Raw genomic sequence first — 16,757 nt, forward strand, 5'->3', positions numbered from 1 at the left:
TCATTGTTAAAGCAATAAGAGCTTGGCATCTGGTTAGGTAGTTTGTTTACAGTGAACATTTAAAGAACCATTGTTGTGAAAAAATAGGAGTTTCAGTTGAAGGTTTTCATTGGATGATGATTCACAGTTTTCGTAAAGGCATTACTCAACAAAAATGCCTTGAATAACTTCATTCAACTTTTGATAATCAATCTCCTTCACAAAAAAACCAAACCAGTTAAATGTAGTTAAATGTTGTGTCTGTAGTTGGTATGAGGTGATGTCTACAGTGTAGATGAAAATATACAAAACTTTGGTATCCCTGATTGTACCTGTTCTACTCTGGTTCTGATACAATAATGTTGATCTCTTACTACCTATGACAATTTGCAGCAGCTGAATTGTCTGCAGAACATTAGTAGTGTCATGCCAGGTGGGTATTTGTTGTCTTACTGTGAGTCTTCCGAGATTTGGATGTAGTTTGGTGTGTGGTGTTCTAAAAAGTCGTGAGAAGGCTTACATTTGCCCACAGTGAATTGAAGTGAAGACAGCATCCTTTGGTGGTGTCCTACCGCCACCCACCACAATATGGTGAGCCCTGAAGAGAGCATGGCACACACAAGCACACTGGTGGCCTGTTTAAATGTATCTTCTGTGGAGTTGTGAGTAGTGCACCATATGCGGTTGACTAAAATATTGTCGATAGTGCATTTACAATTGGTTTGCAGAATTTTATTGAGGTTTTGTGTCTGTCAGTGATAAATTTTGTCCTTGATTTAAGTACATTTCATTTTATGGGAACATTTACTTGTGATAAAGATCTGTTCCTGATGGATATCACACAATTTAATCAAAATTCAGAAACAGGCTAGTGTCATTTGGTGCAAGGAAATACTCATAACATCTGATAGAGGAAATGCAAACTTCATATAAAACATCACACCAGAAGGTGAAACATAGATATATTTCCAGAATGAGACTTTCACTCTGCAGCTGAGTGTGCGCTGATATGAAACTTCCTGGCAGATTAAAACTGTGTGCCAGACCGAGACTCGAACTCAGGACCTTTGCCTTACGCGGGCAAGTGCTCTACCTACTGAGCTACCCAAGCACGACTCACGCCCTGTCCTCTCAGCCTTACATCTGCCAGTACCTCGTTTCCTACCTTCCGAACTTTACAGAAGCTCTCCTGTGTATCTTGCAGAAGTAGCACTCCTGAAAGAAAGGATATTGCAGAGACATGGCTTAGCCACAGCCTGGGGGATGTTTCCAGAATGAGATTTTCACTTTGCAGCGGAGTGTGCGCTGATATGAAACTTCCTGGCAGATTAAAACTGTGTGCTGGACCGAGACTCGAACTCGGGTCCAAAGGTCCCGAGTTCGAGTCTCAGTCCGGCACACAGTTTTAATCTGCCAGGAAGTTTCATAGATATATTTGTATGAGTCACAAATAAGAAGCAGTCTGCTGGCAGTGTTCCAAGATGAACTGAAACCAACAAAAGTGTCATTCACAAAGCATTTCCAATAAAAGTATCCCTTTTTATCTTTGGTTATGCTGAACTTGTCACAACCTCTGCTCAATAGCAAACTGTTCCAGTGCTACTCCATAGGACATGTGTCTGTGGGTGTTACTCAGCTCACCACGGACAGGCACTGATAGTGTTGTTTACTTGTTGCATGGCTGTATTCCACCCATTCTGTGCACACAGGAGCCACTTGGCCACACCTACTGTGTACTTTTGTCGAGTGCAGTGTGATCTTGTGGGCTAAGTGCAGCTCCCTGACTGCCAGGGCATCAGCTATTTGCCCACTCCTGCTGCCCCCCACCCCGTACTGCCCCCCCACACCCCACCCTCCCGTTCACATGTGCGTCTGGCTGCCTGGTGGTGTTCATTCAAGCTGGAATGGCATGCTTTATAGCATCAAAGAATAGTGGAAGCTAAATGGTGTATGGCAATATGTTTGTGACTCATCAGGCTTTCCTGTCAAGTATATTCAATATACAGTTGTCAGGTGTGCTGCTGTATCACATGTTGTAAACCTCACAATATTTGACATCACATGGTGGGGGGGTTCCATTTACTGCTTGTAAGGTGGAAGTACTAGTGGCTATACTGTGACTATTGCATTGCAGGCACTGGCAGTATGTTGACCAATTTGTTTGCTGTTAGTCATTGTTGAAATCAGGGAAACACAACCAAAAATGTCTTGACTGTGACAGCTGCCTCACATCATGTTAAACAATGGATTACATTGTGACAAAAGATATGGAATTAATGTCTCATTGCCTTTATTCACATAGTTTATACCCTAACAGCTTTGTTTTGTTGATTTGTGTCAAACAAAAATTGTGTGAACTGTTGTTTTCATTGCCACTTGAAGTTGTTGGGTGGTTCCAAAACTATGTCTTTGAGGCACCAGAATTTCTAGAGTTGGTTTGAACACAAAGAAAAGTGCTTTAACTTTACAGGTGAATGTTTTGAGAAATGGTAAAACAATTTCTGCCCAAAAGATATTTTTCTTCCATAGTTTCTGCAAAAACTTAAAAGTCATCCCTCATATCACATTTGTTTGCTTTGCTAACTCTCAGTGAAACTTTCACCATTCATTGTAACCTAGACCTCAGGTTATAGTACAAGTCAGTCCATCACCATAACCTGCATTCCAAGTCAGATATAAAATAATGCCAAAACAGTGCCAGTGAAAATTTACATAATCCTCGAATAACCTGTAAAGAATTTCAGATTATATACATTTTAGTACTTGAAATACATAATTTATTTTCTTACCTGTAATTGTTTACTTAAAACATTATCCCACTTGTTGTGAGAAACTGATTCATTAACAACCTTGTGACTTAAGGATGTTGTTGACACTGCAGCCAACACAGACTTTAACTCCCATCTTTGTTAATTTGCAAACATCATATTACTTTAATATCTGAATGTGTTTCTGTTTTACAGAACTACCATTGAGAGTAACAAAGGAAATACTAGTGGGAGTATTGGAAAGGTTTGGTAGAGTTCGTTCGTGTTCTTTAAATTCACACACAGGCACAGCCACAGCTGATTTTGAAGACAGGTGAGTTGTCTCAGTGAAATTTTGTGTATGTCAAATGTACATGTTAGTGAATTTTCACACATTGTGTAGTACTCTGCAGAAATGATAAGTATTGTTTTTGAAATTCTGATGGATATATGACAAAAGTACGGTAGAGTTTCTTCATGGCCACAGCAGTTGTTGGGGCGGGAACTGAAGGGTGAAATGGGCAACCTTTGATACACACACACACACACACACACACACACACACACACACACACACACAAGAATTTTTCAAGAAGGCCCTGGTGCCTGAAGTGATAAGTCATGTGAAAAAATTACATTACTACTACTTTGGCACATTGTTTCATGTTTTCCTACATGTTGTGATTTGCCCTTTGTTTGTGACTTATTTTGCATTCTCACTTGTCACTTATTCCCATTTATTTGTACTAATCCTTTTCCTCCTCCCCCCTCTCCCTCCCTCCCCCCTCTCCCTCCCTCCCCCCTCTCCCTCCCTCCCCCCTCTCCCTCCCTCCCCCCTCTCCCTCCCTCCCCCCTCTCCCTCCCTCCCCCCTCTCCCTCCCTCCCCCCTCCCCCTCCATCTCCTCCCTCTCCCTCCATCTTCTCCCTCCCTCCCTCCCCCCCCTCTCTCTCTCTCTCTCTCTCTCTCTCTCTCCCCCTCCTCCCCCTCTCCCCCTCCTCCCCCTCTCCCCCTCCTCCCCCTCTCCACCTCCTCCCCCTCTCTACCTCCTCCCCCTCTCTACCTCCTCCCCCTCTATATCTCCTCCTCCCCCTCTATATCTCCCCCTCTATATCTCCTCCCCCTCTATATCTCCCCCCTCTATATCTCCTCCCTCTATATCTCCTCCCCCCTCTATATCTCCTCCTCCCCCTCTCCTCCTCCCCATACCCCTCTCTCCAATCCCCTCTCCTCCCCTCCCCCTCTCTCTATCTCCTCCCCTCCCCCCTACCCCTCTCCTCCCCATCCCCCTCTCCACTCTCTGTATCTCCTCCCCTCTATCCATCCCCTCCCCCTCTATCTATCCCCTCCCTCTCTCCCCCTCTATCCATCTCCTCCCCCTCTATCCCCCTCCACCACTCCCTCTCCCCCCTCTCTCTTCCCCCTTCACCCCCCTCTCTCTCTCCTCCCTCCTTCCCCCCACCCCCAGAATTAAATGAAACAGATTTTTGTGTCATTCGTGTGTTTTATTTACACCATTACACATTTTGATAGTTCATACCACCATCTTCAGATGGATAATTGTGAGAATTTCATTCTTCCAGTATTTAGTAAGTCTGAAGACATACTAGGGAAAAATCAGTGTGGCATTTGACCAGACAGAGGTACAACTGATCAGATATTTGTGATGGGAAAGTTCTCTGAATATGATATAGATCTGCCTTTCCTATTCATTGACTTCAAAGCCTTTGACACATAAAGTGGCAAGGACTACACAGAGTACTGGAAGAAGTTGGTATATGTGCTAAACTAATAAGACTAATCAGAATGACAATGACAGAGAGAAGAGCGAAAGTAAAGGCCCATAGCAGAAGAAGTGAAAGCTTTGACTTTAATAAAAGCATGAAGCAAGGTGATTGTCTCTCCACTATCCTATTCAATATAGTTCTACATAGTGTAGTAAATAAAATCAATGAAAGAGACACCATATTTTTGGAAATTAGCCAGATATGTGCATGCACTGATGACATTGATAGAGTAGGAAGAAATATCAATACACTCCAAGAAACATACCGGGCAATGGAAACAGAAACCTTAAAAATTAGCTTCATAGTAAATGAAAGCAACACAAAATACAAGGTGTTTATAAATGAATATTGAGGCTTTAGTTCTTTCTAATATTTATTACATTAAACTTACAGTTATAAATGATAAGTCAAATGAAAGAACAACTCAAACAGTTTTGTTTGGCACCAGTGTGCATGTCCAGCACGCAGTGTTTCCGCCACAGTCCACTAGACAGCAGTAGTAGCAAAGATGGCGACTAGTGTGTTTTGCAGTTTGCAAAGACCAAATCTGTAGTTACTGTACAACGTGCGTTACGGCTGAAGCTCGGTTGTGATCCTCCAAGTGATGATAACATTCATAGATGGTATCATCAATTTGAAGATCCCTGCTGCCTTTGTAAAGGGAAGAGCACAAGTGAAGAGACTGTTGAGCGAGTGAGAGAGTCATTCACTTGTAGCTCATAGAAATCAGTGGGGAAGGCTAGTTGTGATCTAAAAGTTCCCGTGTCGACTATTTGGGAAGTTTTATGAAAACGTATAGAACTACGTCCTTACCGTTTACAGTTATTGCAGGCTCTAAAGCCGGCAGTCCATGGATTACATGCCAACAAGGTGGTACAAATGCAAGATTCGCCTAAAGTGACTGTTTTTTGTGCCGTATCCTGGTGGAAAGTTTATGGACCTTTCTTTTTTGGTGTACCTACTGTAACTGGCACTTCTTACCTTGATACACTAGAGCAATGGCTCTTGCCTTAGTTGGATGAAGATGAGCCAGAGAACTTAGTTTTCCAGCAAGATGGTACGCCACCTCTCTGGCATAGCGAAGTATTTGATTGGTTGAACTTCACTGTACCCAAGCTCTGGATAGGCCGCAAGGGGCCAAATGACAGGGCTTGCTTTGCATGGCCTCGCATGTTCACCTGACCTAATGCCATGCGATTTTTTTCCTTTGGGGCTTCATCAGGGATCATGTGTACGTGCCTCTGCTATCAGTAGACCTCCCTGAATTAAGAAACCAGATTGAATCAGCTGTTGCTATAATCACTGAAGACATACTTATCAACGTTTGGGAAGTACTTGGCTATAGACTTGATGTGTGCTGTGTGACAAATGGTGCTCACACTGGAGGGAGGTAGGTAGGTAGGTAGGTAGGTGCCAGCCACTCTGCAACACAGCAAAATCTTCAGCCTGACACTACACGAAATTTTAAATTTTTTACCTAACTTGTCTCATCATCAGCTAAAATAGAGGGCACAACTCCACCTATGTTTGTTTCTGTCCTCTTAGCACAATATCAAATGCAATCAGTTAAAGTGTGGCATATAGTGAATTATCCACAACAGGTAACACAGACTGAAGTATGAAGCAGGGTACAGAGCCTTACTTGCGGATAGGTCAAGGTTACTTTGCCCTGTCAGAATGACTGCAAAGAGATGTGCCCTGGATAGATACCTTCAAGCTTATTCTCCTTCATGATCAATCACTCCTCCTTCCACAGTTTTATGGCCCTCTGACTCCACAGCAGAATAACAGCTTGCTGGGGAGCGGCACATGTCGTATTTCCTGCTGACCACCTAGGCTGCTTGATCTGCTTGCCCATTTCTCCAAATTTCCAGATATTGAGCATAATGATATGGGCTTCTCTTGCTGGTGAAAAAGGAGCAGTTTGTCCTGTACTTTTTAATCGTTTTCTCTGCTGAGAACAAAAGCTTTAATACTTCTAGGATACTAAAGCAATTGAAGTAGACAAGAAACTTTTCACTCCGAAGACACTTCAACTGCTCCCTTCCGGATTGCACATAGCTCTGCAGTGAATATAGCGAATTCGATGGGACAGCAAATCCTGAAGACATGGTTAGGGAATATGTCAAACAGCCGAGAGACTCTCCTTGTTTGAACCACCAGTATATTTTATTTTAAAACGATGATCGCAGTGTAAAGTGTTACAAAACATAGCTATAAAGGTTAAATCTTAAGCTCACCTTTCTTAAAATTTGTTAGATCTAAATTAAATCTGGGCTTCTTTAGAAGTCAAGGTGCAGATCTGCTTCGTGTAAAATTTTGACATGGCCACATCCATCTCAAAGGCAATCCAGTCTTCATGTAAGTCCCATACACCCTTGATGCTTGCTAACAGTTATTAATGTCTTAGTGGCTCTTTTTGTTGGTGGCCAAGAAACAGCACTATCCGTGGTGTGGACATTGTGTTGTAGGCCTGTCACACCATGAGGAATTGCTGACTGAAGTAATGCAGTCACACACCAGCCTCACCACAGATGCTTGGTATGGGACTGGTTCTAGCCTAATTCCTTCACAGTGTACCACACCCAACATTTTTAAATAGGAGGTTGTCAAAAGTGGAATGATTTCTCCTGAACCTATACGAAAGCAACTTAGGAGCACATGTGTTTTCATTTGGATATCTCCGCCTGCCAAGCAGTAGACTTGTTTCTGATCATTAGTGCCCGAGTTGCCAAAGCAACAGCGTCGGACCCCGTCCTCCAGCTAGTGGTCTGCCTTGTTCAGCAGGGTTAATCTTCTTGTCATTGGTCGACACTTCAGATCTGCTTTATAATTAGTTTGTATTGTGCCATAGTCTCTCTGTCTTAGATGGGGCACTGTTCCTCTCCACAGAAAATGCAATGCCCAGGGTGATTATTCCTGGAAGTTTGCAGCAGGAAGTCTTACAGCTGTTGCAAGAGGATCACTGGGTTGTTTCCCGCACCAAAGGTTTGGCTTGCAGATGTGTACTGGTCCAGCATTTACCAGGAGCTGGAGCCCTTGGTTGCCGTGTGTCCCATGTGCACTAGTCAACAGGTGGCTCCCAAGGATACATTCTCCCCTTATCTTCCAGGAACCAATACCTGGGGACCAATCCATGTGGATTTTGCTGGTCTGTTTCTGAATGTGTTTTGACTGATTGCCATTGACACGATTTCGCATTTTCCATACATGGTCCAGTACTCCTCAGCCACTACCGAAGTCACTAGTCAGGCTCCATCAAAAACTTTTTGGTTACCCTCATTTATGACGATGGACATCGTACTTGTCTCAGTTGTTTTGTGATTTCTGTGTGCGGTCAGGCATTCACATGTTACAATTTGTTTCTGATGAGTCTTGTTGGTTCCAATAGCCCTGCTGAACGTCTACACTGGCACCAACTGAGGACACTGCGCCTCCATCTTTGCCTGTCTCGGGGTGCCTGTAGCATCAACAAGAAAGAAGAAAGCCTAATGTTAAATGGCTCCTGGCTTCCCGTGCAGCACTGAACAACCATCGCAGGTAGCAAGAGAACCCTGGATGCCCCTTCAAAAGAGCTACTGTACCTCCACATTTGCGTGTCCGCTACACTCTCTCCATATTCTTGGGAAAGGTTTGACAATGCAGCATGATTATAAGCAGATGGAAAGCAGTTGAAAATGTCTGCATGCCTAAAAACAAAATCAGAGTGCTTGCACAAAAAACCAAGACATGATACAGGGATCTGTACAGTAATCAATTTCACTGAGAAACATCTGGGCAAGTGTACAGTGAAGATCCTTGCCAAATGGCTCTTAAAATGCTACCATTAGCAGATTACAGTGGCTCCATGGAGCATGTTGCAGTTTCACTCCCCCTGGAAGCAGCAGAAGAGGTTCACTGCAACACTGTGGAGTGCTTACCATGATGCCAGTACTAAGATTCAGCATCTCCAGAAAATAACAAGTTGCTCTGAGAACAAGGAAACTGTCCCCCTGTGGGTTCGGGGGTAAGAATAGGCCCACGGTATTCCTGCCTGTCGTAAGAGGCGACTAAAAGGAGTCTCAAACGTTTTGGCCTTGTGAGATGGTCCCCTAATGGGTTTGACCTCCATCCTTCTAAATTTTCCGAAGAGCGAGCCGATTGGGGAAGGGCGCCTTACAAGGAGCGATGTGTCCATCTTGCATTACCATCTCTAGCCAGGTTTGTCGTCATCGCTTAGCAGTCCCGCTCACCTACCATCTCTTGGGCGTGGATTTGTTCTTGGGTGAAGTTTATTGCAGTCTGCTATGCTGTGTCGCTTTATGCGCCAATGACGATATTGGACTACATCACCTGAAATCCAGCATGGTAGCCAGTCCGTTGTGGTGGGGCCGCCATGTACCCTGTTGGTTGTAGCCCCCTGACTACACAGGGATCGCTCTGCTGATGCCAGCGCCGTTAACTCCCCATGTATGCCAAGGAGTAGATGCCTATCTCCTTGGGGCATTGGGACTCCCGGCAATGACCATCTCCTGCCAGGTGGTCGTTGCTGAGGCTGGGTGGCACCCGTGGGGAGGGCCCTTGGTCGGAGTAGGTGGCATCAGGGCGGATGACCCGCAATGAAGCGTGGTACATCATCACTTGCTGGCGGCCAGCCGCCAGCAGTCTCTAAGCGTTCCAGGGCTCAATACAACGCAACTACATATGACCCCAAATCGTTCCCCTCTCTGGTTACACCATGGGAGGAACGAAAGACTAAGGATGCCAGCGAACCATACTCGCCCCGCTACCTGGTGTGTACGAGAGCTGATGGTGAATCCTTTACACCCATGAAGCCTCAGTTCTTCATCGAGTACTTAGAGGACAAGTTCGGGGAGGTGGAGGGCTTGTCCAAAATGCGCTCGGGCTCGGTTTTGATCAAATCAGCGTCCTCCGCCCAGTCCCGCCGGTTACTCGATTGTAACAAGCTGGGGGATGTTCCGGTTACAATCACGCCCCATAAGAGTCTAAATATGGTCCAGGGCATAATATTCCATCGGGACCTTCTATTGCAGTCCGATGATGAGCTTCGCGCCAATTTAGAGCGGTGAGGTGTTCACTTCGTCCGGCGCGTACATCGTGGTCCAAGGGATAAGCAGGTTGCCACCGGTGCCTTCATCTTAGCCTTCGAGGGTGATACTTTACCAGAGAAGGTCAAGGTGATGGTCTATCGTTGTGACGTCAAGCCATATATCCCTCCCCCCATGCGGTGCTTTAAGTGCTGGAAGTTCGGGCATATGTCTTCCCGCTGTACTTCCAGCCTCACATGTCGAGATTGTGGACGCCCATCACATCCCAATACTCCATGTGCTCCGCCTCCCATCTGTGTAAACTGCGGAGAGCACCACTCGCCTTGCTCGCCGGACTGCAGGATATTCCAGAAAGAGCGCAAAATCATGGAGTATAAGACCCTGGACCGCCTGACATACACTGCGGCCAGGCAGAAGTTCGAACGCCTCCATCCTGTTCGAATGACTGCCTCTTACGCCGCGGCTACTACTGTTATGGCCCCATTAGCTCTCCCTCAGACTGCCACCTCTCAGAGCCGGAATGCTACACTGCCCCCTTGAAGGTGGGGGGCACTTCACTCCCTGCTGCTCCTGCACTACCTGCCTCAGCAGCAGCAACCCCCCAACCATCGGGGACATCAGTCCCCACTTCTAAGCTGGGGAAGCCTCAAACTTCCCCGGCTCGAATAGCACGGAAAGGGTCCCTTGGGTCCCTTCCTTCCCAGGTTTCCGCTTCTGGGAAGGGTGACGTCAGCCAATGGAAGAAAAGCAGACCAGCGGCTGGTCGCAGGGCTTCCCGCTCCTTCTCCGTCCCGGAGACTGACTCGCTGGAGCCCTCCCAGCCAATGAAACCCAAGGACCAGAGAGACAAGACGAAGAAGAAGACCTCTAAGGCCAAGGAACACGCGGTGGCATCCACCCCACTGCTCCCTACAGGCTCTGCGTCCGAGGATAAGGTGGAGATCTGGGCGTCCGCTGAGGTCCTGGATCTCGCCGGACCCTCAGACACCATGGAAGCAGATTGTACTGGTCCTCCATCGGTGGCAGCAGGTGGCCCAGTGGCGTGATCTGCCTCCTTGGCCCCTTCACGCCTTTTTCGGACATGGACAAAGCGATACTCCAGTGGAACTGCAGCGCTTTTTTGCACCATCTTGCTGAGCTTCGCCAACTCATCAGCAGTCACCCTTTCCTCTGTATTGCCCTACAGGAAACTTGGTTTCCGGCAATGCGGACTCCTGCCCTACGTGGGTATCGGGGTTATTACAAGAACCGGGCAGCTTATGAGAGGGTATCTGGTGGAGTCTGCGTCTACATCCTTAACTCTGTCTACAGCGAATGTGTACCTCTTCACACACCTTTAGAGGCTGTCGCTGTAAGGATGTGGACGCCTCAACCTATTACTGTCTGCAGTTTGTATCTTCCGCCAGATGGTGATGTCTCGCGTCATGTGTTGGCTGCATTGATAGCACAACTGCCTCCTCCTTTTGTGTTACTGGGCGACCTTAACGCCCATAACCCCCTGTGGGGTAGCGCCGCGATTACTGGCCTGGGTAGAGATGTCGAGACTCTTCTCTCGCAGCTTGACCTCTGCCTCTTAAACACAGGAGAGCCGACACATTTCAGCGTAGTCCATGGCACATTTTCGGCCATCGACCTTTCTATCTGCAGTCCCGGACTTTCACCATCCATCCACTGGAGCGTCCATGACGACTTACGTGGTAGTGACCATTTCCCCATCTTTCTGTCACTACCACAGCGTCACTCTTCTGAACGCCCCTCCAGATGGGCTCTGAATAAGGCTGATTGGGGCTTGTTCTCCTCTCTCGCCACTATCGCACCTCCTTCCCATGACACCGTTGATGCGGTGGTTCAGTCGGTCACCACCGGCATCGTTTCTGCGGCGGCATCTGCGATTCTCTGTTCATCCGGGTCCCCTCGGCGGAGGACTGTGCCTTGGTGAGCGCCCGAGATCGCAGAGGCGATTAGAGATCGCCGGCAGGCTCTTCAACGCCATAAGCGGCACCCGTCCTTGGAGAACCTCATCGTTTTTAAACAGCTCCGTGCCCGTGCCCGACGCCTTATTCGCCAATGGAAGCAGGAGTTCTGGGAACGGTATGTTTCCACCATTGGCGTCCGTACCTCTGCATCGCAGATTTGGGCTAAGATTAGGCGACTCCATGGCTATCGGCCACCTGTCTCTGTCCCTGGGCTTTCGCTGAATGGAGTGGTGTGTCCTGACTCCGACACGATTGCGGACCGGTTAGCAGCGCATTTTGCTCAGTGTTCCGCATCTACAAATTACCCACTGGCCTTCCGCTCCCGGAAAGAGCGGTTGGAAAGTTGGAGGCTTTCCTTTCACACGCGCCACGCGGAGTCGTACAATGCTCCTTTCAGCGACTGGGAATTCCAGAGTGCACTATCTGCTTGCCCTGATACGGCTCCTGGGCCAGACCGCATCCACAGCCAGATACTGAAACACCTCTCTGTGAATTGCCAGCGACGCCTCCTAGATGTTTTCAACCGCATCTGGGTTGAGGGTGTGTTCCCGTCTCAATGGCGAGAAAGCATCGTCCTCCCCGTGTTGAAACCTGGCAAGAACCCGCTGGAGGTGGACAGCTACCACCCCATAAGCCTCACCAACGTTCTTTGCAAGTTGCTAGAACGTATGGTGAGCCGGAGGTTGAGTTGGCTCCTCGAGTCTCGAGGCCTTCTGGCTCCGTCTCAGGGTGGGTTCCGTAAAGGCCGCTCTGCCGTCGATAATCTGGTCTCCCTAGAGTCTGCCGTCCGTGCAGCCTTTGCACGCCGCCAACATCTGGTTGCCGTCTTCTTCGACATGCGGAAGGCGTACGATACGACTTGGCGATATCACATCCTGGCCACACTTCATGGGTGGGGTCTTAGGGGCCCGCTCCCGATTTTTATTCAGAATTTTCTGTCGTCTCGTTCCTTCCGCGTGCAAGTTGCTGCGTCCCATAGTTCCTCCCGGGTCCAGGAGAACGGGGTCCCACAGGGGTCTGTCCTCAGTGTCTCCCTGTTTTTAATTGCGATCAATGGGCTCGCTGAGGCGGTGGGATCGTCCGTCGCAGCTTCGTTGTATGCAGACGACTTCTGCCTCTACTACAGCTCCGCTGGCATTGCAGTTGCTGAGCGCCAGCTGCAGGGCGCTATCCGCAAGGCGCAGTCATGGGCTGTAGCGCACGGCTTCCAGTTTTCGGCCGCTAAGACCTGCGTTATGCATTTCTGCCGGCGTCGCACGGTTCACCCTGAGCCACGCCTTTACCTTGACGGTGAACCTCTTGCTGTGGAAGAGACGCATCGGTTCTTGGGACTGGTATTTGATGCCCGGTTGACTTGGCTGCCTCATATTAGGCAGCTTAAACAAACATGCTGGCGACATTTAAACACTCTCCGTTGCCTTAGCCACACTGGATGGGGTGCCGATCGGTCCACCCTTCTCCGGCTGTATCAAGCGCTGATCCAGTCCCGCCTTGATTATGGGTGTGTGGCTTATGGTTCGGCATGGCCATCAGCATTGCAATTGCTGGATCCCATCCATCACTGCGGGATCCGACTCGCCACAGGAGCATTTCGGACAAGCCCTGTTGACAGCTTACTTGTGGAGGCTGGTGTTCCTCCATTGCGGATCCGGCGCGACCGACTTCTGGCCGCTTATGCTGCCCAAGTTTGTAGCTTGCCAGGACATCCCAACTACCGTCTCCTGTTCCCGCACTCGATCGTCCATCTTCCAGACAGGCGGCCCCGGTCAGGGTGTACGATCGCGGTTCGCATCCGGGCTCTACTGTGTGGGATTGAGTTTTTTCCTCTTCCGCCTGTTTTCCGGGCCAATCTCCGTCTGCCCCCTTGGTGTGTGCGCCGACCATGCATTCGGCTGGATTTGGCACAGGGTCCGAAAGACTCGGTCCCTCCTCCGGCCCTCCGCCGCCGCTTTGTTTCTCTCCTTGCCGAGTTTCCCGGGTCTGCCGTGGCCTATACCGACGGTTCGATGGTCTCTGGTCGCACTGGTTACGCTCTTACTCTAGAGGATCATTGTGAGCAACGGTCGCTGGCACCCGGGAACAGTGTATACACTGCCGAGTTGGTTGCCATCTATCGCGCCCTAGAGTATATCCGCTCCCGCTCAGGTGAGTCCTTTGTCATCTGTAGTGACTCCCTGAGTGGTTTACGAGCTCTTGACCAGTGCTTTCCTCGTTCCCGTCTGGTGATGGCCATCCACGAGTCGCTCCATGCTCTTGCCCGTTGCGGCCGCTCTGTGGTCTTTGTTTGGACCCCAGGTCATGTCGGCATCCCGGGCAATGAGCGGGTTGACACGCTGGCTAAACAGGCAGTGAGTTCACCGGCTCTGGAACTCGGCCTTATGGAGTGTGATCTCCTGTCACTTTTGCGCCAGAAAGTGCTTGGTGCCTGGGGTGACGAGTGGCGCACCCTGCCCACGCCCAACAAACTTCGGGCGGTTAAGGAGATGACCGGTGTGTGGCGCTCCTCCATGCGGGCCTCTCGGAAGGACTCTGTCGTCCTCTGCCAGCTGCGCGTTGGCCACACGTGGCTGACGCACGGCTATTTGTTGCGCCGGGAGGACCCACCGCTATGTCGCTGTGGGGCAGCTCTGACGGTGGTCCACATTTTGGTGGACTGCCCGCTTTTAACAGGACTCAGGCAGACGTTTGCGTTGCCTGATACCCTCCCTGCACTTTTATGTGATGACGTTGCTATGGCGGACCTCGTGTTGAGTTTTATTCGGGCAGGGGGTTTTTATCGTATGATTTGAGTGTTTGTCCTTTTATTTCCTGTATTGACTTGGGCCTTTGGCCTGTGGTTTTAAACTGTGGGTTTTAATGTCATTTGGTGGTTGGCTTTTCCTTATTTTCATGGCCGGCCAACCACCTTCACACTCGGTGTGATTTTAGTTCCGTTTGTCTGGTCTTTGTCTGTCTTTCTTGTATTGAGTCGTCCCTTGTCTCAGTTCTCCGTTTTTAACGACTGACAGTTTTTATTTCGTGTGATTTTATCGTGGAACAAGGGACCGATGACCTTAGCAGTCTGGTCCCTTCAATCCCACACTCAACCAACCAACCAACAAGGAAACTGTAAAAAAAATGAATTCGGGAGTAAGATGATGATTCTTCTCACTGAGTCAGCTTTGCTACAAAATGTTAGAACAGAAGCAGTTGTGCCACCATGACCACATGGCCTTTCTAAGGTACACCAGGATGGCAGCCCTCCAAGCCCCATAGTTAGTAATGTTTGCAAGTCTACATAATAGCTGGCAAGATACTTAAAACGTATTCTCAGAGAATATGTGGAGTAGTGCAAACAGCACATTCACAATCCTGCTAACTTTGTACAACACTCTGGTTAATTGCTGCTCTGGAATGCAGATATGGTCAGTTTGTTTAAGAGAGTGTCACTTTCAGAAGGGTTGGAACTAATTGTGGAAAAGTTTGATGATTGTTTCTCTGAACTTGGAAGACACACTCTAATGTCAACTTATTTCCTGTTAGACATAAAATACTATGCGTACTCTGATGTGTGGCAATCGGTAGTCCATTATAACCTGTCTTGGTGAACCAGTACATGGAACACTTTGAAGCAAGGCCACTAGACTCGGCCAGGTTCAGTCCATTGTGTTTTGATACGTGGCTGACAGAGAGAGAGAGAGAGAGAGAGAGAGAGAGAGAGAGAGAGAGTTTGTGTCCCTGGACCATTTAAACCTATAATCCAAGTACAAAATTAACAATGGAACTTGAAAAAGAGAGCCAGCTACCTTTCCTTGACATGTTAGTCAGCAGAAGACCAGACAGATCACTGTGTCAGAGGTATATAGAAAAACCACACAGAGAGTGCTGGTAGCCAGCAGGGGCATATGGTGGACGAGATCTTTACGGAGAGGGTGGAGAAGTGACCTTTGTCTCCAAGCCTCAAGCCTTCACCATCCATCACAAAGAAATTCAGTTCTTAAGGCTCTGATCCACAGCTCAAAGACTTTCAGACAAGGAGGCCTTGTTGAAGAGATAGGAACTTACAAATAGTGTTCAGAAATAATGGGTATTCAGGTCATAAAACTGAGTAGGTGTTGCAATAAAAATAAAGAATGCCTGAGAAAGAGGTTGAGACAGAAACAGAGGAAAAAATCTAAGAATTTTTTATCTACCTTTTGCTGGCTCAATATCCGGAAGGACTGGTAGACTTCTACAGAAATATAGCATCCAAAATGTTTTGCTCCATCAACAAAGGTAAAAAGTCTTCTTCATAATGTTGAAGTCAATCTACCGTATTTACTCAAATCTAAGCCGCACTTTTTTTCTGGTTTTTGTAATCTAAAAAACTGTCTGCGGCTTAGAATCAAGTGCAAAGCAAGCGGAAATTCTGTAAAAGTTGGTTGGTGCCGCCACAACTTACTTCTGCCATCGAATATATGTAGCACTACACAGGCATGCTTTGTAGGCACAAAGATAAATACTGGTGCCAAAACCTGTGCGTCAGTAAAAAAAAGAAAGAAAAAAAAAAAAAAAAAAAAAAAAACGGGGTGGAAGACGAGCTATTTTCTCCGCTCCGAGTTTCGACCACTGCATTTTCATACATTATCCAACAAAGTAAATACAAATTCCGTATTGTTCATCTTAGAATGTAGCAGTATTTCAGTCTACTACGAAAATCCGACTGGCAAGACTGTTTGGGATGTTTGTCAATATAGCCAACTCTATGTTCTGAATTTTTTCCTATCTGTGAGAAGAGATGGTTGCTAATACGAACTTTTATAAATGCATGCAGTATTCTCTTCACCATAAGAATAATACGCATATAAACATTTTGCAATGTATTGTTTCATGTATGCTACTATCTCATTTAAATCCTGTCTGCCTAATAAACTACGAAATTAGAGCGAGACAACAGCAAACGTGGAAAAATATACATATCATGTCATGTTTATATTCATATTATTCTTATGCTTAATAGTGATACAGTCAGAAATGGAGCACGGCAATTGACTAGATTTTTAAATCTAAGATGAATCTAATTTCTGTGTAGAATGTAATCTACTAAAGAGGCGCCTATAAAGATTTTCAAACAATGAAAAATTTTTGCTAACTCTCGTTCAGGAGGTCTTCTATCATACGCAGTCTATTAGTTGGTTCTTGTTGATCATTATCAAAGAAAGCAGCAGTGTAAGTAACAACAAATAGCAGTTTCTTGCCAGTGT

The 16,757-nt window shown here is 47.3% G+C and overlaps 1 protein-coding gene across 3 annotated transcripts in view; it reads left to right on the plus strand.

Annotated features, from left to right (window-relative positions):
- Positions 1-16,757, plus strand: part of LOC126272246 (speckle targeted PIP5K1A-regulated poly(A) polymerase-like) — a 236,552-nt gene that overhangs the window by 21,392 nt on the left and 198,403 nt on the right. For all 3 annotated transcript variants that reach the window (XM_049974953.1, XM_049974957.1, XM_049974955.1), the window contains exon 3: positions 2,943-3,060. In XM_049974953.1, the coding sequence (XP_049830910.1) occupies positions 2,943-3,060 (118 nt within the window). The remainder of the gene's footprint in view (positions 1-2,942; positions 3,061-16,757) is intronic.

This window comes from Schistocerca gregaria, chromosome 5 (genome assembly GCF_023897955.1).
Source record: "Schistocerca gregaria isolate iqSchGreg1 chromosome 5, iqSchGreg1.2, whole genome shotgun sequence".
Taxonomy (NCBI): domain Eukaryota; kingdom Metazoa; phylum Arthropoda; class Insecta; order Orthoptera; family Acrididae; genus Schistocerca; species Schistocerca gregaria.